This window comes from Cotesia glomerata, linkage group LG3 (genome assembly GCF_020080835.1).
Source record: "Cotesia glomerata isolate CgM1 linkage group LG3, MPM_Cglom_v2.3, whole genome shotgun sequence".
Classification (NCBI taxonomy): Eukaryota; Metazoa; Arthropoda; class Insecta; order Hymenoptera; family Braconidae; genus Cotesia; species Cotesia glomerata.
In genome coordinates, this window is record NC_058160.1 from 18,604,976 (window position 1) to 18,626,915 (window position 21,940).

The window sequence follows — 21,940 nt, forward strand, 5'->3', positions numbered from 1 at the left end:
TATAAAGTGAGTGAATTGAATTAATTTAATAGTTTTTTGTTTTTAGCTATGACATTGAAGTTAGCAATCACTTGACTATTTTGTAATTTTTTTTTAACAAATAAATTTGTTCCAAAAAATTATTTATAAAAAATTGCATTTTTAATTTTTATAAATTTCTACATGTCAATTTTTTTTTCTAATTATTTTTTACCATAATTTACTTGTTAAAAAAAAATTCCTAAAATTATCAAATGCCAGCTAAATTAATTTTCATTTTTAGCTTTAAAAATGTAAAAAAATGTTTTAATAATTTATTAATAAAAATAAATATCTGAAATTATGTGATGTTTAATTTTCTTGAATATAGAAATACTCTGAAACCTTTTATAAAATTATTTACAAAGCATTAAAATTTTTTTGATCGTCCTATTATTTTTCATTAGTTTTTTATAAGAAGTGATTGACAATTAACTTGCAAAAAACTTTTTTAAATCATGGTTTGCTAATCAACTTGAAGGTCCAAATAAATATAACTTAAAGTAACATTAATTTTTCTATGAATTTTACAGTAATTTTTTATTAAAAAATCATTCTAACTTAACAATAACTTTTTTATAGATTAAAAGTTGGTTAAAACTTGGATTCAAATTGCGGCAGTAGATTAACGTTAAGTTACTATACAACTTCAACACAAATTGTATATAACTTTTACTGTACAAGTTTTGGAGTGAACTTAACGTTAACTTTGACCAAACTTTCTATACTACAAGTATTTTTATAGTGAGTGTGGCTATCAGGGTACTTAGTATGTCATCTCACTAATCTAAAGGTGGCGTTAAATGTTTCTTCTTATAAATAATAATCATAATATACGATGTGTATGTTTTTAAGTGGATTTACTTACGCTGTAATTTATAATTATATACTATATAAAATAATGCATTATTATTTGATTAAATAAATGAATCAATAATTTAAATAATTTGGGATCATCAAACATTAAGTATCTATTTATTGTTGTCATTTTCTCATGTTTTTGTTTTTATGAATAATATGTTTTTTAAGTATTTATTATGTTATTATATTTATTTAATTTTCAGCATTAATTGTCAACAAACTTGGAAGAGATGGCACGTGATTTATTGATAAGGAAGTATTTTAACGAAGGGTTTACATATAATGAAATAGTTAATTTTCTATGTGAATATCACAACATTTCAATATCTCGTCGACATTTAATTCGAATTCTTAAAAAACTTGGACTGAAGCGTAAATATATTGTTGAAGATTCCTTGGAAAAATTTGGTTCTACCGTGATTGACCAAATAAACAGTAGTGGTTCCTGTATTGGCTTAAAAGTGAAGAGGAGTACAGTTAATAAAATTTTACATGTAGTTGATCCAGATTCTATCGAAGAGAGGTCTCGTCGACGATTATTGAGAAGTAAATACTCTGTTCCTGGACCTAATTTCCTTTGGCACATTGATGGCTACGATAAATTGAAATCCTTTGGGTTCGCTATTCACGGATGTTTTGATGGATTTTCTAGAAAAATTATATGGTTGGATGTCGCTACATCAAATAATAAACCGGAAATTGTTGCACATTATTTTTTAAAAGCGGTACAAAAATTGAAGTTACTCCCAACTTTAATTCGATCAGATTGTGGTACAGAAAATTGTATTGTTGAAGCTCTTCAGCAAAGTCTACGTTTTCATCATGATGATAATTTAGCTGGTTGGAAAAGTTTTATTAACCCTGGCGGATTCGTGGTTACGGTAAAATGATCGTGAAACGACGGTGAATGTACCGTGAATTCACAGTGTCAACAAATGATCGTCGAATGACCGTCACTTGACTATCGAACGGCCGTCATTTGACAGTGAACGACGAGTATCATTGTGAAAGTTTTTCACTGTTACTTTATGATTTTTATTCTGTATAGTTATCATACTTTACTCTTCGAAAAACCAAATTTTTACTTGACTTCTCCGATTTTTTACCTAAGTAAAAATCGTAGATCATCGATCGATCGTCTGTCATTTGACAGTCATTCGAAAACATATAAATTGTCAAAAAACCGTAACTCGGTGGTAGACGCACAGTAGTCTGTAAGTGAAACGAGCGTATAATGTCGGTAAGTCAGGAATTTTTTACTAGTCAACAATGAAAAAGTGCTGATTATATTTTTTTTTTATTCCATTAAAAATTCTCAAAGTGTATAAAAAGATAGGTAAATGAAAAATTTTCAGTAAATAATCGGGATGAAAAATTTGAAAAAAATATTAAATTATTGTAATTTTGTTTATTTCAAAGTAAAATCATAAAAAATTAATCAGATTACAGACAATCAACAGAGATCCATCATTTCAATACTTTTCATAAGAGTTTATGGCTTACAATAGTTGAATTTTTTTCATAGTCTTAAATGAGATACCATAATACCTTTTGATTATGATAAATATAATAATCAATATTGTTTTTTTTTTTTTTTTTTTTTTTTAGAGACGAAAACTTTAATTTCAAAATTACGGAAAAATTGTTTGTTATCAAGAAAAATTATTATGAGTTAATATAAAATTATTAACAATTCAATTTTTAGCAATTTCTTTTCCAGATCTTTTTTTATACAGTTAATCATTTCACCGTAATTTCGAAATTGAGAATTTCGTAATCATCAAAAATTTGAATCATTTATTACGATTATTATTTTGAAGTCATGGGGAAAATATAACTTTATTTAAGCTATTTTTATCTGTACAATGCAAAAAAATGACTTGGTTTTGATACCTTATGATGTGACTGAATCAAACGGTTCGTGCAGTGTCTAAGATAGCCTAGCTGGTAGAGTCTTGGGCGCGCGACCAGTTGAATCGGGTTCGAGTCTCGGTCTAGACTGTCCGAAATATTTTTAACTTCCCGCTAAGAAAATCGAAGATTTTCAAAAATTGGGAAGTTATTGTTTTCACCCCGTTTTGCAAAAATCGAGTTTTCATCAGATCTCGACGTTTGAAGGTCACAGGAAGCTTCCCTGACTATCCCCGTGAGGTTGTCACGGTGTGTGTGTGTGTGTGTGTGTGTGTGTGATTTTTTTTTTTTTTTTTCTCTCTAGGGGGGGGGGACTCCTTTTTACGGATTCCAGGCGTAGCTGTTTGGCCTGGATATGTGGCGACTCGACGCAGTGTCATACTAAAACTCGACGCTGACGCCCCTACCCACTAAACCCTAAAACCCCTTTCTCTTCTATCCTCTGATCCCCCATGGTACCGCCGTAAGGCATTTCTTCGGGGGGGGGAGGAATTAGCTGCCGCTCTTCCTTCTGGTGGCTAAGATGTTATTTCTTCCTTCTAGATTCTGTCTCTCGCTCTTTTACTCTCAATGAATCGCAACTCGGTAAGCACTTTTGTAGCAAAAGTGCTTGTGGCGTTCCAGGCAGCTTCTGATGACAGCATTGCTGCTACTATTGTCTCTGGTTGGATTTTCCTCTTCAGGATATTCTCCAGCTCATCTCGCTGTGGGTAAAAACGTGGGCACTCAAAGACAACGTGCTCTGCATCTTCATTGACTCCTGAGCAGGACGGGCACTCCGGGGAATCATCATGCTTGAAGCGGTGGAGATACGCCCGGAAACAGCCGTGTCCTGATAACATCTGTGTAAGATAATAGTTGACCTCACCGTGACTCCGGTTTAGCCAAACGTTGATCCTTGGTATGAGACGATGCGTCCACCTACCCTTCACTGTGGCATCCCACTGTAGTTGCCATCTACTTATGCTCCTCTGCCGCTCTTCTGTTCCAAGCTCCTCAGCGCTTAGTGTGGTCGACTTCTTTCGTTGGTAAAGGATCCGTCTTTCCTCAGCTAAGACTCTGAGAGGCAAAGTTCCGGAGATGACACACACTGCTTCCATAGATATTGTGCGGAAGGCACTTGCTACTCTTAAGGCACTCAGACGGTAGACTGGTCCAACCTTTCTCCATGATTCTTGCTTTTCTAGTGCGTCCGCCCAGATAGATATTCCGTAAGTGAGCACTGATGTGACAACAGATGATAGTAGTAGTCTTTTGCTCTGCTTTGGGCCTCCGACGTTTGGCATCAGTCGTGCTAAGCTAGCTACCACTGCTGATGCTTTTGCACTCACGTATTCGACTTGCTGCTTAAAGTTGAGTCGGGCATCAAGCACCACTCCCAGATATCGGATATATGGTTGTGATGTAATTTCTTGTTCTCCGACTTTCAGTTTTATGGTCTCTATCACTTTTCTGCTGGTAATAAGCACAGCCTCAGTCTTCTGTTTAGCCAGTTGTAGGTTCATTGAATCCATCCACCGGTTAACTTTCTCAAAGGTGATACCGAACATGTGGTTTATCTCATCTAGGTGTTTCGCAACGATTACGACAGCTACATCGTCTGCATATGCAACAAGCTTGACACTTCTTGGAAGAGTCAGTCTCAGCAGGCCATCATACATGACATTCCACAGAAGTGGACCCAGAACAGAACCCTGGGGTACACCTCCGGTAATACCGTACTCTTTTGGACCATTTTTCGTGTCGTATCTCAGGATTCTGTCCGTGAAGTAGCTAGCCACTATCCTACGTAGGTATCCTGGTACGTTTTTCTCTTCCAAGGCTTGCATAATGCAGTCCTAGTTGGCGGAGTTGAAGGCATTTTTGATGTCCAGAGTGGCCACCAGGCAGTACTTCTTCGCTCCACCCTTCCATCTGATCCCTTCGATTGCCTCCTTGGCCGTTGCAACAACCAAGTTGATTGCGTCCAGGGTTGATTGTCCTTTCCGAAAACCATACTGGTTATCTGCCAGGAGTGGATCGACAACTGCTTCTATTCTTTGGTGGATTATACGCTCAAGTATCTTACCTGCCGTGTCTAACATACAAAGTGGTCGATAAGATGACGGTTCTTCTGGTGGCTTTTTCCCTTTTGGAAGTAGTACTAGTCGTTGCTGCTTTCACTTCCGAGGGAAAATCCCTTCCTTGAGGCATGTGTCGTAGACGTCCAGGAACAATGATGGCACTGCTTTTATAGTTGTTTTTAAAGCAATATTGGGGACCCCGTCCAATCCCGGCGCTTTATTGTTCCCTACACGATTACAAGCCTCCATCAGTTCTCCCTCCGTGACAGATGGAATGTCATCCATTTCATTCTGCGCTAATAGGTAGTTAAACTTGCTTTGTTCGGGGAACAACGCGTTTACGATCTTCTGTAGGAGTTGAGGACACGTGGGTGATGGCATTAGCTGGTTTTTAAGATGGGTCATGACCACCTTATACGGCCTACCCCACAGATCTCTGTCCACCTCGTTGATGAGCTCCTTCTAGCATTTTCTTTTGCTATCTTTGATGGCTTTGTTCAGGGATCGACGGGCTTTTTTGTACTCTGCGACCAGCTCCACAGAGTTAGGTCGTCGGTAGCCACGCTGAGATATTCTTCTCTTCTGATGACACTCTTTACGAAAGGCGCTGATGTGGTCGTTCCACCAGTGAACAGAAGGTCTTGTGTTTATGCCACGTCTACGAGACATACTGGCGTCACACGCCTGGGTCACTCTTTTCATCAGGTCCTTGGTCTTCTCTTCTGCGCAGCCCGCGATAATCTGGTCACTATTGAGAGCTACTAACAATGCCCTTGGGTCAAGAGTTTTTACCTTCCATGTGTGTGTGTGTGTGTGTGTGTGTGTGTGTGTGTGTGTGTGTGTGTGTTTTTTATCTTAGGGGGGGGGAATCCTTCTTACGGATTCCAGGCATAGTTGTTTGGCCTGGATATGTGGCGACTCGACGCAGTGTCATACTAAAACTCGACCCTAACGCCCCTACCCACTAAACCCTAAACCCCTTTTCTTCTTTCCTCTAATCCCTCATGGAAACCGCCGTCAGGCATTACTTCGTGAGGGGAGGATCCAGCTACCGCTATTCCTTCTGGTGGCTAAGGTGTTATTTTTCCTTCCTTCTAGTTTCTGTCATCTGCTCTTTTTCTTTCAATGGAACGCAGCTCTGTAAGCACTTCTGTGGCAAAAGTGCTTGTAGCGTTCCAAGCAGTTTGATTCGACAACATTGCATCTACTATTGTCTCTGGTTGGATTCTCCAGTTCAGGATCCTCTCTAACTCCTCACGCTGAGGATCGAAACGTGGACACACAAAGAAAACGTGCCTTGCGTCCTCAATAACCCCTGGACAAGACGGGCACTCCGGAGAATCGTCGTGCTTAAAGCGGTGCAGATACTCTCGAAAGCACCCATGTCCTGACAACATCTGCGTTAGGTAATAGTTGACTTCACCATGGTTTCGGCTCAGCCAAACGTCGATCTTTGGTATGAGGCGGTGTGTCCATCTTCCTTTTGCTGCGGCGTCCCACTCAAGTTGCCATCGCGAGATGCTGTGCTGCCGTTCTTCTGTTCTTAGTTCTTCAGCGCTCAGTGTAGTTGACCTCTTTCGATGGTAAAGGGCCCGTCTTTCTTTAGCTAAGACTCTAAGCGGCAGAGTTCCAGAAATGACGCACACTGCTTCCTCTGATAGTGTTCGGAAGGCGCTGGCTACTCTTAGCGCGCTCAGTCGGTAAACCGGACATGCTTTCCTCCATGATTCTTGGGTCTCAAGTGCGTCGGACCAAATGGATATACCATACGTGAGGACCGATGTAACTACTGATGATAGCAATAACCTCCTTGTCTGCTTCGGGCCACCGATGTTGGGCATCAATCGTACTAGGTTAGCCACTACTGCTGATGCTTTGGCGGTCACGTGTTCAACTTGTTGTTTGAAGTTAAGTCGGGAATCGAGCATCACTCCCAGATATCGAATGAATGGTTGGGATGTGATTTCTTGGTCTCCGACGTTTAAATTGATCGTTTCCACCACTTTTCTGCTAGTGATAAGTACAGCCTCGGTCTTCTGTTTAGCCAGTTGTAGGTTTACTGTGTCCATCCACTGGTTAATTCGCTCAAAGGTGATCGTGAACATATGATTTATCTCATCAATATGCTTGGCGACGATTACTACGGCTACGTCGTCCGCGTACGCTACCAGTTTGACATTTCTTGGTAGTTTCAGTCTCAGCAATCCGTTGTACATGATATTCCAGAGAAGTGGACCGAGAACAGAACCCTGCGGGACGCCTCCAGTAACATCATACTCCTTTGGACCATTCTTCGTGTCATATCTAAGGACTCTATTCGTGAAGTAGCTAGCGACTATCCTTCGTAGATATCCTGGTACGTTCATCTCTTGAAGAGCTTGCATGATGCGATCCCAGTTGGCGGAGTTGAATGTGTGTGTGTGTGTGTGTGTGTGTGTGTGTGTGTGTGTGTGTGTGTGAACCGCTTATAATTTTTGAACGGCTTGACCGATTTCATCGCGGTTGGTGCCATTCGAAAGGGCTTGACCAAACTTAGATTTTGAAAACTATTTGGACCGATTCAGATGAATAGATTTTGAGAAATCTTCAAAAAACTGAAAAAAAAATTTTTTCAAATGTGGTTTTTTTGGAATAACTTTTAAACGGCTTGATGGTTCAATTCCAAAAACTAATCAGCTCTTAACCTCAAAAAACCACGTCGATCGCCACCAGTCCGGTCAAAATCGGTTGATTCGTTCGAGAGATATCGTGAACGAAAGAAAACCGAAAAAAGTGTTTTTTCGGAATAACTCCGAAATTCCTAGCGCGATCAATTCAAAATTTAAGATTCTTTGTGAGGCTTGAAAAACTGCGTCGAATGCTGCCAACCGCGTGAAAATCGGTTTATTCATTCAAAAGTTATTGCAGTTTAAAAATTCAAAAAATAGTGTCTTATCAAATCTCTATCAGACTTTTGAGCTCGAAGAGCTCAAAAGCATAGGAAAGCAATCTCTTTGAGCTCGGAGAGCTCAAAATAACCCGTAAATTGTATTTTTAAGCTCGAAGAGCTCAAAAACGTCATTGGTGCAATTTTAAGCGCCTAAGTATGGAATTAGCGGGAAGTTTCAGGGATGGCCTTCAGGGTCAACCGTTTTCCAAATTTTTTTTTATTTTATTGTCCGTGACAGTAGCGTCAAATCACCGTATTTCGACAGTATATTGAGCGTACAGTGTCGGTCATAACGTCGTAGATTCACTTGCGTATGCACCGTAAATATTCAATAAATTTATAGTAGACATCGTTTACAACGGTATCAGATGCTGACTGACAGATCGCTCGGTAAGAACGAACTTTATACGGTGAAACGACCGTGAAACAACCGTCATTCGACCGTGCTTTCACCGTGTCGCTGAAACTGCCAGGGAAAGGCAAAAGTACGTCTAATCAGCGTATAGAAAGTTATTGGTCTCAACTTAGACGTCATGGTTTGGATTTTTGGATCAATTAATTTAAAGATTTACGCGAGAGAGGTCTTTATAATGATTCATCAATATTACATGTTGAATGTTTACGCTTCTGTTTTGGGCATTTAATTAGAGCTGAATTGAAAATGATTCGTCATGAGTGGAATCGGCATCGTATAAGAAAGAAAAAAAGTCGTCATATAGCTCCAGAAAAACCAAATTGTTTGTATTATCTTCCTGAAGTAATTGGGGCAAGGGATTACAAGAAACCAATTGATGAAAATGCTGTTAATATTCTCAAATCTGATTATACTCTGGAGCCTAAATTGTACAATGAATTGTTTTGTCAATTGGTAGGTGTATTGATACCTGACATACAATTACCTCTGAATGTCGAAGAAAGTCTTGAACTTAATTTTAGAATCTTAAGTTTGTTAAAAATTTATACATAGTTTCAAACAAAATATCAAGATATTTAAAAAAAAAAATCGAAAACAAAAACACTCAATCTTTTAATTATTCTTGGAATACTGTTTTATGTCTTAAAACAATTTGATTAAGTCATAGCTCAACGTGATTTCAGAGTGTTTCTTACACGTAATCCTGGCTCTAAAAATTTTGTTGTTTTTTTGAAATATTCTTTCTAGTGCGTATGCGATTACATTGATTGAAAAACAAAAATTTGAATTAAAATTATGACAAAAATTAAAATCATAAAAAAATTAGTCTACATATATAGTAAACTTGGATAGATCCTCAGAATCGTGAGTAGTGATTATCGTCTTGCTGACAATACGATGATTACTAAGATTAACAATGAACTGTGGGATCTTGACAGACCTTTAGAACGTGATTGCAAGTTGGAATTACTCTAATTTGACAGCTCTGATGGTCAACAAGTCTTTTGGCACTCCAATGCTTACATACTGAGTGAAGCAATGGAACGTGTCTACGGAGGTTGTCTCTGCATCTTGGAGATAAGAAAATTTCAACCCTGAACTTCCCTTTTCTTGAATCTTTGTAGAAGGACATTGTAAAGGAAAAGGCAACCATTTGAGCGTCTGGAAATGACTAAAGAAGATTTTTTGAAGATGTTTGAGTACAACGAGTTCAAAGTGAGAATACTGAAAGAAATAGTTCAGACTCCAACTACTACAGTCTACAGATGTGGGCCGTTGATTGATTTGTTTCGTGGTCCTCATCAGACACACGACTGAGCAATTTTATAGCTTGGAATCCTGGTGTTGTGATTAAAGTAGTTGATGAACGCTTTTATTTATTTAAATATTTATTATCTTTATTATCAATAATTTATAAATTAATTTTAATTCTATTTTTGAGTACGGGTATCGGAGTCTTCGGATCTCTAACGTCAAAAAATTTTCTTTTCAGTAATTCTACTTTATTAATTTTTTTTTTTTAATTAATTAATTAAAAATTTTTTACACAAAACGTGTACGTGATTTATCATTAAAAAAGACTTTGATTATAATAATCTGCATGCGTCCTGCTTCAATGTTTTCTCCTTCTTTCTAAATTGTACCAGATAGATTAATTATAATTATTAGTGTTATTATTATTATTATTATTATTATTATTATTATTATTATTATTATTATTATTATTATTATTATTATTATTATTATTATTATTATTATCATAAATATTATTAGAATGACAATTCTATGCAAATAAATAAAATAAAAACAATATCATTTCACGGAATATCATAATTGATTATATTTTGTGGTATTGCAGGTATGCTCGGGGCATTGTCCCCAGGTGCGATGCATCCAGCATTCGCGACTCGAATGGGATTCCCTGGTGGACCAATGCTAACGCGGATGATGCATCCACGCTTCAGATGATCACCTCAAGCTAACGGGCCTCATCTACCACTGCATTTTGTGCTTTGGGCCCAGCCCTGACTTGGTCTCAAGTGAAAAATTTACTGACTCAAATCAATAATATAATTATATGTAATATAATTACTATGCAAGAGCCGTTGGTTTAAATTTTCAAAAAACCGAAAAACGACTGTCATGTGCAAAGTCAAAATATCAACGCTACTGATCCTCAGTTAACACGAAGTTAGCAAAAGCCTTTTCTTTTTTTTGTTTTTAATTAATTAATTATCGAATTAAATATTGTTACACTAAACAGCATCTGGAAGTAACAATCTGTCATTAATAAGCGTAAAAAGTAATTTCAAGTATCGAAATATTTTTTTTTTATATTTTTTCTTTGATAACAAATCGATCACTTTATTAAATAAAACGGAATAAATTCTGTTAAATTATCGTTACTATTACGTTCAAATATAATAATTAAATTGAAAATATTAATATTTATGTGCTGTAAACAAGTGTACGTACAAAAACTACGCATTGTTAAAATTATTTAATTTTACAAATTGTCTTTTTGAATAACAAAGAATTAAAATTTTTAATTCATCTTATTTTCAAATTAAATAACAATAAATTTAAACGATTCAGCAAGACAATCTGAATTATAAAAAAAAAAATAAGTTGTGGATATTCAGTGAGTGTCGCCGACAATATTTATCTTTTTAAAATTTTTTTAAAAATAATAAGTCTGTGGAAAGTTTTGATGGAATTAGGCACAGTCTGACGTTTGAAGAAAACTCAAATGAATTAGATATATAATTACAATATAAATAAAAATAATAGAACGTTTTAAATATCTTAAGAAGTAGTTAAATTAACAGGTGGGGAGTATCTCTTCAGATGATTTCTCTACATTTTATAATCCCTCAGCAGAAATCTTTATTTTAAAAAACTCTCAGTATAAAACTCTACAATGAAAACAAATCAATTTGAAAAATCCTTCATTTGAAAATCTCTCAGGAAACAATTGATTACAATGAAACTTCTCTACATCGTAAAACTCTCAGGCGATGCATCTATCAGAAACAAAAGCTCGATAATTTTCTAAATTCATGTGTATTCTTTATTTATTAAAATAATCAAAAATATAAAGTTCTAGTTATTAATAATTATAACATCTATAAAATATTTTTTTAAATCTAGTTTTCATCGGACGATCACATTTTGAGGTCCCAAAAAACTTTATATTTTTGAATTACTGAAACTGACAGCCATATTTGATAATTTTTAGGATTCGTTTTTAATAAACTATCACAAAAAAAATTCCACACGCAAACAATATAAAAATCGATGAGTGCAAAATAAAAAATTAAATTATATAATAGTTTGTATGTCATAACTTATAATTATTTTATTTTTAGCTGTAGGAAGACATGTCACTAAAATGAATTTGAGAAGTGAATTAATTGAATGGCTGAAGAAAAATCGAGATGCTGATACCCTTCGTTTTACAAATTTTATCTCTCAGCCTGAAGTTCATAAAGATTTGCATCTATATATTGAAGCTTTAAAAAAAAAAAAATTAATTTTTATCTTAATCGAGTGTTACGATTTTGAATAATATAATTTATTTTTGAAAAGTAAAATTTTTAAGATAACGAAAATTAACAAAGCGAATTTAGATTTGACTAATTTTTAATATTTTATATAAATATATTAATTATTTGTTTTTTTGTTAATTGTACACATTTAATAAATTAATAATTTAAAATAATAAATACAACGATCATGTGTACTATTACAAAATTTCTTTCGTTGTATAAATAAATAAATATATTTAAATTGTGAAATAATTATTATTAAAATTATCCTTCGAGAGACGCTGCAACATCAAATGCAAATGCGTCTTTGATACAAAAATCATTATGCATCCGTTTTCGCTGAAACTGCAAAAAATGAAAAATTTCGAGTATTCGCTGACGATGTCGAAGCCATTCTTGTCTAAAAAAAAATAATAATTTAATAAAGTAACTAATTAAAAATCTATCGGTTAAACTTACTTGCTGAATTCATGTAACAACTCTTCAAGCCAAAGGTTTATTCTTTCAATGATACTGTCATTGCGGTTATCAACAATCTTTGAAGAAAAAAGTATATAAATATCATTTTCAGTTTTTCTATATTGAAAGATCTTTTTATTACCTGTACATGAATATCATGTGAAATGATCAAAGTATTCTTAGAACATCTACGTCGCCACAATTGTCAACATAATTTCCTGGCACTGTCAAATCTCCAACACTATTTAAATAATTATTAATCACAGTACTTATTGCCTCGCGGTATTGGAGAACAATATCATATATTTGAGAAAAAATTTCTCGTACAAATTCTACAAGTGGATCCTTCAAGTCAATCATATTTATCTTAAAAATCTCAAATATATCATCTATTTATTCATGCGAAACAACTTCGCTGTACATCAGCTTTGTCCACATATTCGTCAATTCTTTATCAAATTTCACTAAATCATAAAATTTATTAAAAATTCCGTTTTTTCCTGTTTTTATTGTCTCAATGATCTTAAACATTTTCTCGAGCTTTTCGAACGACTAAAAAAAATTCATTAATTTCGTTCGTCCTAACAACGTGTTGATCTCCTCCAAATTTGTACAATTTCTGGACATACTGTTGTAAACTTTTTCTTATATTCTTCATATATTTCAAGGGTATCATTATTTAGATTTTTCAATATATCTATTAATAAATAATCAATTAATAAATGATTCTTCTAATATTAATTAATTATAATCTTAGAGATAACTGATATAAGTAAAATAAAACAAACTTTAGTCATCTTGAAAGACAGTATTGTTGTTTATCCATTTTTATTTTAATTTTTAATTCGATTTCTTCAACTTTAATAATTTCTTGTCTACAGTAAATTTTAAAATGATTATAAACAAATAAAATAAGAGTAGAATAATTAACAATATATTTAGGAAACATACCTGTACTTTTTGATGGCGTCATTTCTTTCTTCTTTACTGATTAAGACATACGAAAAATAAATCACTTGAGGTTGTAAGCAACAAGATGATTATCATAATTGTCTGGTAAAATGCAAGGGTTTCCTGTGATATTTACAGTTCTCAGATTTTAAAATTTTCTTAAATATAAAACCTAAAAGATAAATTTTATTCACAAAATCTTGTTATTAATTTATTTAGATTTCTATTTTTTTTATTCGGTTAAAAGAAAGATCAAGATCTTGAAGATTTACCAGGCTGTCGAGGTTTTTAATTTTGTCCATAATATTGTGGAATAATATGAGTTTTGTCAGATTAGTCATAATCCAAAGATGGTCTATTTTCAAAATTTCTGTAGGAGTTGAAAATTTATTAATATTAATCAAAAAATTAACATATACACTTACAAAAATACTTTTCTAGAAAATTCAATTCATATTCTAGTTACTTCATCCAATTTTATTCCATCTTCACGAAATAGTCTACCACGTTCACCCTTGAGAGCTGCTTATTCAATAATTAAATTTACAAGAGTACTATAATTTATTACATCTGGTACATCATCAATTACTAAAAAAGGCTCATCAATGCTTATATTTTTTTTATACTTTTCATAATTTGATTTAGACATAATATTAATTTATATTTATGGACGCATATAAAGAGTAGGTGTCAAATCTATTTAAATTGATAAAGTATCCTAGCAACTAAATAATAAATATCATTCATTCTTTAGATATTGTATTTATTGAATTTATTAAACTTATTAACATAAATAATTCAAATAATAATTTTTTAAGTACTCATTAACATCAGAGTATACAAGTGGTTCATATCAACATAATTAATATTGGTAATAATAAAATAAACAGGATAAGTAAGAAATTGTTGTTAATCAATAGCTTTATAAGTGATAACTGATAATAAATAAGTAACTGAGTAAATAGACTTAGCAGATTTACTAGATTTAGAATCAAATAATTACTATTCGATGTAAAAGGTGTAATGTTTAAAATGAAATTGTTTGCTTAATTCTTATGTTATAAAATTAAAAAGATATTATATAGACATCTCTATTAACTTTATAAATATTATATATATTTATATTTTTATCTTCTTATTTCAATAGATAATATTATGCTCAGAAGATACTTTGTATCTTTACCTGAGTTTCTTAAAATTCTCTTAAAATCACTGTTTCAAAACTAAAATTCTAATTAGAATAATGAGATCATAAAATCTTAAAAATATTATTTTACAGCAAACATCAATATAGAATTATTAGCATTTTTTAAAGTAAAGTTTTTTAAAGTAAAGAAAAATTATATCTATAAAATAGAATTAAACAATGTGATATTTTTGGACTACAAATCTTTAATAACGTTATCTTTTACTCAAAAACAATAGTAATCTTTTTTACTAAATTACTAATTATAAAAACCGCCATTAATTCAAAAATTTTAAATAAACTTCTCATAGATATTTAAGATTTGATTTACGGTGTATCGCTCTAATGGTTCAAAAGCTAAACCTTGAGTAACGACTTCTTTCAACTCACGTGGAATCCTTGTCAAATCCGGTAATTTTTTCTTAGCTTACATAGCTTTCAGCTGTCCTTGATCCTCTACGTTGTCCCAAATAGATTTTTCCGTCTAAAGTTCAATAAGAGTACAGGTCAAAGACCAAACGTCAGAATGGACAGTAGCTTCTTTGTTTTCAAGAATCAACTCTGGTGCCATATACAGCGGAGTTCCTTTAACGAACCCAGTCCCACCAACCGTTGTTCGTAAAGAACTAGATATTTTCTTGAACTTACTAATTCCTAAATCGCAAACTTTTACAGTTCCGTTTGCATGTAATAAAATATTTGCAGGCTTTATGTCACCGTGAATTATTGGATTTTCTTTTAAATGTAAATAATTAATAGCCTGACAAAATTGCTGAGCAATTTTATGTTTTTTTAATATTATTAAAGCAGCTGCTTTTTCGAATATGTTATCAAACAATACGTCAGAGAGAGAATAACTGTGGAAGAGTTCCATCAATAAGTGTACAGAATTTTTATCAATGCAATATGCCATTAACTGTACGATGATTGGGTGTCTAATGTTCTCCAGAACTTTAATCTCTCTGCAGGCTAATTTCAAATTAGCACCTGACAGATTTATACTTTTAACTGCAACATTAAAATTACACCACTTTCCTTTTTTTACTTTTCCTTGAGCACCAGCCCCTAGTATGTCCTGAAAAATTTTGAATGATTCTCTTTTAATTGGTTTAATTGAACCATTCATAGCATTTGGCAATATTTGAAGAGTGTTAGTCTGCAGCGTAGATTCACGGAATTTATTATTTTCACTCCACTTAAAGTTACTTGATATTAACTCAAGATTCTGTGATTTACATCTTACAATGCATTTATAAACAGAATCTTGGTCAATATCACTTATCTAATACTTTAATAAGCCTTGGCTGACAATTTTATCATCCTTGTACCAACTGAAAATTGGTTTACAGGAATCAGTACAGTTAGTTATTACTCCCACGCCATTTTTGTCTTCACATCTCCCATGAAATTCATTTACATCATACAATATATAATGGTTGTCATCATCAAGAATATCTACTGCTGGGAAATTAAAGTCTCGGGACAAATCATCATTGGATGTATATATTAATAACAATACTTTGTCATTCACTTGAATTTCAGCTATTTTATGACCAGCATCAATCGGATTAAATTCAGCAATTGGCATACAACCATATTCATCCAATTTATGGTTGTATAAATCATTTTTATGTAGATAACATATGCAATAATCACCAGTGTACTCGGATTGGTGGATCACTTCATAATTCATAAAAATAGTATTTTTTAAAGGTGCGGAATTTTTGTGAGAAACTGCTGTTGATCCTTTTAAATCTTTATTAGGCCGAGATAATTGAGGGTTAGCATTCTCGTGGTGAGAAGATTGGATAGTTTTAAGTTGTTCACATGTCTCAGCACATCCTTTTGGAGACGTTATTATATACAAAGTAAATAATCTCGATTTTTGCTCTTTTAGAAAAGTCCACAAGTCACAGGAAATACCCTTGCTGTCTCTAAAGCTAGTTAGTATAGTGCGATCAAAAAGACCAAGACGTACATCCGAATTTTGAAATGATACTTCGCTATTGCAAGAAAACTTCTCTATCGCAATTTTTTTTTATATCACTAACTAAATATTTCTTGCCTACTTCTAAAGGTACTTCTCTGACTCCACCTATAGGTTTCTTCATTTGCTCATAACGATCTCCTCTTTTTACTAGCCATCCAAGTCGTACTCTTTTTAATGTAGGTTGTGCTGAGACTACAGTAGAACAATCAGCCCACTTGTTCTGTAATTAAAAAAAAAAAATAAAAAACACGTTAAATCTAATTAACAATAAAAATTACAAATATACAATTAAACAAAAAAATATACACCTTCATTTTCGTCATGTGAGTTTTAGAAGAATTTATTCCTTGGCTAAGTTGGATTTTATCGATCATTTAATGGGCTAGTTTTCTTTTCTTGCTTGAGATGGAACTTTTTAAATCTGAAAAAAAAAAAAAAAAACATAAATAGTAGACTGTGCCAAATAAATCGAAGATTTTTTTTTTTTCGGTCCCATATCAAAATTTCGTTTAGAGTTACGAAAAAAAAAATTGTGTCAAAAATTGAGCGCTTTATCTTCATTTTTCAATTAGCGCTCGGAAAAAGAAGAATTTTCGCCAAAAAAAGTTTTTTTTCCCTTATTTTTTGGTTATAGAAAATTCAATATACCAAATATGAAAAAACCCTTGGTATGGTTTTGTAGGAAATTAAATTCTCTACAAAGATGATTTTTTGTCGAATTTAAAGAATCAACAGCTTCTTTTTAATAGCTAATTTAATTAAAATTTGTTCGATAATTTTTGTTTTCAATCATCGATGGACACGTATAAAACTACTTTTTAACGAAAAGAACTGACTAATACAATTTTTTTAGGAATATTTATGATCTAAAAAAATAGTTTTTATGCTTTAGTTGACTATAGTATGGTACCATAGAAGTTAAAAATAATTTTATTAACAAAAATAATGAAGACAAAAAATTAATTTTTTCGTAATTTTTAACTTCCCACTACGAAAATCGAAGATTTTCAAAAATCGGGAAGTTATTGTTTTTACCCCGTTTTGCAAAAACCGAGTTTTCATCAGATCTCGACGTTTGAAGGTCACAGGAAGCTTCCTGACTATCCCCGCGAGGTTGTCACGGCGTCTGTATGTGTGTGTGTGTGTGTGTGTGTGTGTGTGTGTGTGTGTGTGTGTGTGTGTGAAAGTATGTGAACCGCTTATAACTTTTGAACGGCTTGACCGATTTCATCGCGGTTGGTGCCTTTCGAAAGGGCTTGACCAAACTTAGATTTTGAAAACTATTTGGACCGATTCAGATCAATAGATTTTGAGAAATCTTCAAAAAACTGAAAAAAAAATTTTTTTCAAATGTGGTTTTTTTGGAATAACTTTTAAACGGCTTAATAGTTCAATTCCAAAAACTTATCAGCTCTTAACCTCAAAAAACCACGTCGATCGCCACCTGTCCGGTCAAAATCGGTTGATTCGTTCGAGAGATATCGTGAACGAAAGAAAACCGAAAAAAGTGTTATTTCGGAATAACTCCAAAATTCCTAGCGCGATCAATTCAAAATTTGAGATTCTTCGTGAGGCTTGAAAAACTGCGTCAAATGCTGCCAACCGCGTGAAAATCGGTTTATTCATTCAAAAGTTATTGTGGTTTGAAAATTCAAAAAATAGTGTCATCAAATCCCTATCAGACTCTTCGAGCTCAAAAGCATAGGAAAACAATCTCTTTGAGCTTGGAGAGCTCAAAATAATCCATAAATTGTATTTTTGAGCTCGAAGAGCTCAAAAACGCCATTGGTGCAATTTTAAGTGCCTAAGTATGGAATTAGCGGGAAGTTGCAGGGATGGCCTTCAAGGTCAACCGTTTTCCTAATTTTTTATTCATAAGTCTCATTGACTTAAAGATTATTCATGCTTCAAAATTAATAAAATATATCTTTTTCTGTCATTTTTATTCGTCAACAGATTCTTCTGTAGCGCTCGTAACTTAATACGGTGGTTGTAGTCTAGCCAACAAGTGCCTTTTTGGTTAACTTTTTTCAGCAGTCTCCGAAAATTATTGTTGAGCTGTCATTCGATTCGGAATGGCATCTACACTGAGAGAAAAATATGGTCATTTGAACTAGGAAAATCTAGTTAAATAGCATCACCACTATTTAATTGCAGTTCTTGTACCTAACATTATTTATTATATTGAATCCCAATGGATAGTTACTTAAACTATTTTCAGTTAAATATCAGCTTAATAGCCATCTTGATTAACTTTAACTCAGAAAACAGAAAAAATAATTCGGATAGCTCGGACCGGGAATCGAACTCGGATCTTTTGGTTATGCACGAAGGGCTCTTCCAGTTTAGCTATCTGAGATGTTGTCCGTAAAAACCTTTCAGTCACCTAATAACTTTTTGTTTAATACGATAACAAAAACATATTTATTAAAATATAGTCGATATAACTATTTATCAATAGTTACTTAAACTAATGCATAGTTTGAGTAACTACAAAAAAAAAGTTCAGAAAACTATATTTTCATAATTGTGATGTTATGATTCAGTTAACTATGCACTTTTCTCTCAGTGTAGATGATTTTTGAAAAAAAAAATGAAGTTCCGCTTGTAAAAATTGCAAAAGTTATTAACAATTAACTGAAAAAAAGGGGATTTAGTTTTTTGAAAATATCTCAAAAAGTCTTAAGAAAATCTTAAAATCGTCTTGAAAAAATCTTAAAATAGTCTTTAAAACATCTTACAGCGACAGAGCTCCGGAATATAATTATGGACCGTCTTTAAATTGTCTTAAAATGATCTAAATAAATTAGTCTCAAAAAAATCTTAAACAGAAATTTTGAGACTATTTTGAGATGAGCTAACAGCGATAGAGCCCCGGAACATTAAAACGGAACGTCTTAAAATTGTCGGATATAATTTTTTAACAATTATAAATTCAATTTAAAAACATCTTACTCAAAAATATTGCGTTTAGAAAGTCGTAAAATCGTCTAAAAAATGTCTAAAAATTAATTTTCCCAACAAATTCGAGAACCAAATTTTCAAAAATCTGTTCTCAGAAATTTCTTTTAGCGTCTTAGAAGAGTCTCAAAATAGTCTTGGTTTGTGTCACGTTTAAGATCCTAAACAAACGACAATTTTAAGTCGATTTTTTTTACACGGGTGGAGCAATTCTTGGCAATTTTCAGAATAGATCCCGTTGAAAAAATTAAAAAAATTTCATTTTTCAGTTTTTTGTTAATAATTTTCGTTGTTGCAAAATTAAAAACTTAAATTAATCGTTGAAAAAAATTTTTTCTTCAAAATATTAATAAGGAAGTACGAGCGCTAGACGGGTCGGGGATAGATATCGACTCTAGTACGGTAAGGGGAGATCAGTAACCATATGATTTTTCTCAATGTATAGATAAACATTTAACATTGGCTAATGGCGGCATTTATTTTTCTTTTAATTAATACACTTTAATTAGTCGGGCAAGTGTAAATTTTTTTGAATTAGATTTATCACTAATAGATTTACTTTCATCCATAAGTTTTTTAAAAATATTCACCGACAGTTTTACGAGAAAAATACAAAAATGTATCAATGTTTGGAGGTTACCCCATAAGACCAATGTTAAATTGCTCAACTTTAAAGTTTATTATTTATTTAAATAATCGGGCAATCTCTTTCAAATTTTCGGAATTTGTTTAGACATATTTAAACTTCATATTAAAGAAAAATCAAGCCTTTTATCAAAAGTTGTCTTGGTACTCGTACTTCCTTAAGGTTAATGATCCGTTTTTATGTTGTCAGAAGGTGCATAGACATAATTTTTTAAAATATTGGTCCTACAGTTCTGGAAATCGAGACTTTTTTTTGGGAAATTTCCTCCTATTTTTTAATCTTTTTTTAAATTTAATAAATCTTCATTAGTTTTTGAGATATTTTCAAAAAACTAAATCCCCTTTTTTTCAGTTAATTGTTAATAACTTTTGCAATTTTTACAAGCGGAACTTCATTTTTTTTTTCAAAAATCATCTAGATGCCATTCCGAATCGAATGACAGCTCAACAATAATTTTCGGAGACTGCTGAAAAAAGTTAACCAAAAAGGCACTTGTTGGCTAGACTACAACCACCGTATTAAGTTACGAGCGCTACAGAAGAATCTGTTGACGAATAAAAATGACAGAAAAAGATATATTTTATTAATTTTGAAGCATGAATAATCTTAAAAAAATTAATTTTTTTGTCTTCATTATTTTTGTTAATAAAATTATTTTCAACTTCTACTGTACTATACTATAATCAATTAAAGCATAAAAACTATTTTTTTAAATCATAAATATTCCTAAAAAAATTGTATAAGTCAGTTCTTTTCGTTAACAAGTAGTTTTATACGTGTCCATCGATAATTGAAAACAAAAATTATCGAACAAATTTTAATTAAATTAGCTATTAAAAAGAAGCTGTTGATTCTTTAAATTCGACAAAAAATCATCTTTGTAGAGAATTTAATTTCCTACAAAACCATACCAAGGGTTTTTTCATATTTGGTATATTGAATTTTCTATAACCAAAAAATAAGTGAAAAAAAACTTTTTTTGGCGAAAATTCTTCTTTTTCCGAGCGCTAATTGAAAAATGAAGATAAAGCGCTCAAATTTTGACACAATTTTTTTTTCGTAACTCTAAACGAAATTTTGATATGGGACCGAAAAAAAAAAAATCTTCGATTTATTTGGCACAGCCTAATAAATAGTAATTATAACTTCTTAAAATAATTGTTGGAACTTATTATTATTTTATAAAACGCGAATAGAAGTGTAAATAATACCTTGTCCAACGTGTACATCATGATACTCAATTTTACGGTTAATTAAAATTTCTTCCGATTCAATAGGCCAGCCACATTTTTGATTATTTGCAGAATAGGTTAATCCAGATGCTTGAGGGAAATATTGCTTCAATAGATAATTTTAAATTCCCATTGGAATTTATAGGTAATGAAAGCTCTTGATCATCAAATCGAACTTTAATAAATTCAGGATTCATAATGATATCAAATTAATTGAAATAATTTAAATCCAAGCCAGTTCAGAACGAAAACGGAAGTAAGACATTTTTTTTTCATACTCTAATTCAAATTCTGAGTTTCCATGTGGACTAAGCAAGTGGCGCTACCTTCATGAGAAAAAAATTACATACTATGTATCACAGCATGGTAGGGAGAGAGTGTACTACCATTGCTGCACACATGTCACTACCGGGCTTCCGTATCTGATCGCTTAAACTTAATTTCGCTCTCACTCTCACATAATCTCTACAATAGTCACACTCATTCATGCATACTTTTCAAATTCAGCGCGGTTTCGGGTATAAGCCTTACCTCGAGCTTCACACTGATCAGGAGGCCGCTTGGGGCGACACAGTCGCGTCGAATCTCCGCATTCCTTCAGCTGAGCCAAAATAATTAATAATGATAAAGAAAATTAAAATAAAACAAATAGTCAAACTAGTCTTTTGACATGGGGAATTTTTCATTTTGTACATATATATATATATATATATATATATATATATATATATATATATATATATATATATATATATATATATATATATATA

General features: G+C 32.5%; 1 protein-coding gene and 3 long non-coding RNA genes across 4 annotated transcripts; 1 reads left to right on the top strand and 3 right to left on the bottom strand.

Moving 5' to 3' along the window:
* Nucleotides 1–436: 436 nt before the first annotated feature.
* Nucleotides 437–12,185, top strand: LOC123260936. Its single transcript, XR_006508576.1, has 3 exons — nt 437–499; nt 5,123–5,129; nt 12,173–12,185. It is a non-coding gene; the product is annotated as an uncharacterized LOC123260936 (long non-coding RNA).
* Nucleotides 12,186–13,200: 1,015 nt separating this feature from the next.
* LOC123260935 lies at nt 13,201–14,746 on the bottom strand. The gene is made up of 3 exons (XR_006508575.1): nt 14,732–14,746; nt 13,428–13,525; nt 13,201–13,327 (listed from the first exon to the last, which is right to left on the bottom strand). It is a non-coding gene; the product is annotated as an uncharacterized LOC123260935 (long non-coding RNA).
* A 79-nt stretch (nt 14,747–14,825) lies between these two features.
* Nucleotides 14,826–15,929, bottom strand: LOC123261426 (MAP kinase kinase MKK1/SSP32-like). The gene is made up of 2 exons (XM_044723018.1): nt 15,714–15,929; nt 14,826–15,416 (listed from the first exon to the last, which is right to left on the bottom strand). Exons 1-2 carry the CDS (start codon nt 15,927–15,929, stop codon nt 14,826–14,828), a joined length of 807 nt encoding a protein of 268 aa, XP_044578953.1.
* Nucleotides 15,930–16,158: 229 nt separating this feature from the next.
* Nucleotides 16,159–16,675, bottom strand: LOC123260934. The gene is made up of 2 exons (XR_006508574.1): nt 16,640–16,675; nt 16,159–16,551 (listed from the first exon to the last, which is right to left on the bottom strand). It is a non-coding gene; the product is annotated as an uncharacterized LOC123260934 (long non-coding RNA).
* Between the last annotated feature and the right edge of the window lie 5,265 nt (nt 16,676–21,940).

Excerpts from the sequence above, each read along its gene's own strand:
- LOC123261426 (XM_044723018.1), bottom strand. The coding sequence starts at position 15,929 with ATGCCAATTGCTGAATTTAATCCGATTGATGCTGGTCATAAAATAGCT. Across the intron at positions 15,417-15,713 it reads AAGACAAAAATGGCGTGGGA|GACATACTAGGGGCTGGTGC; the intron begins GTAATAACTAAC and ends AAAATTTTTCAG.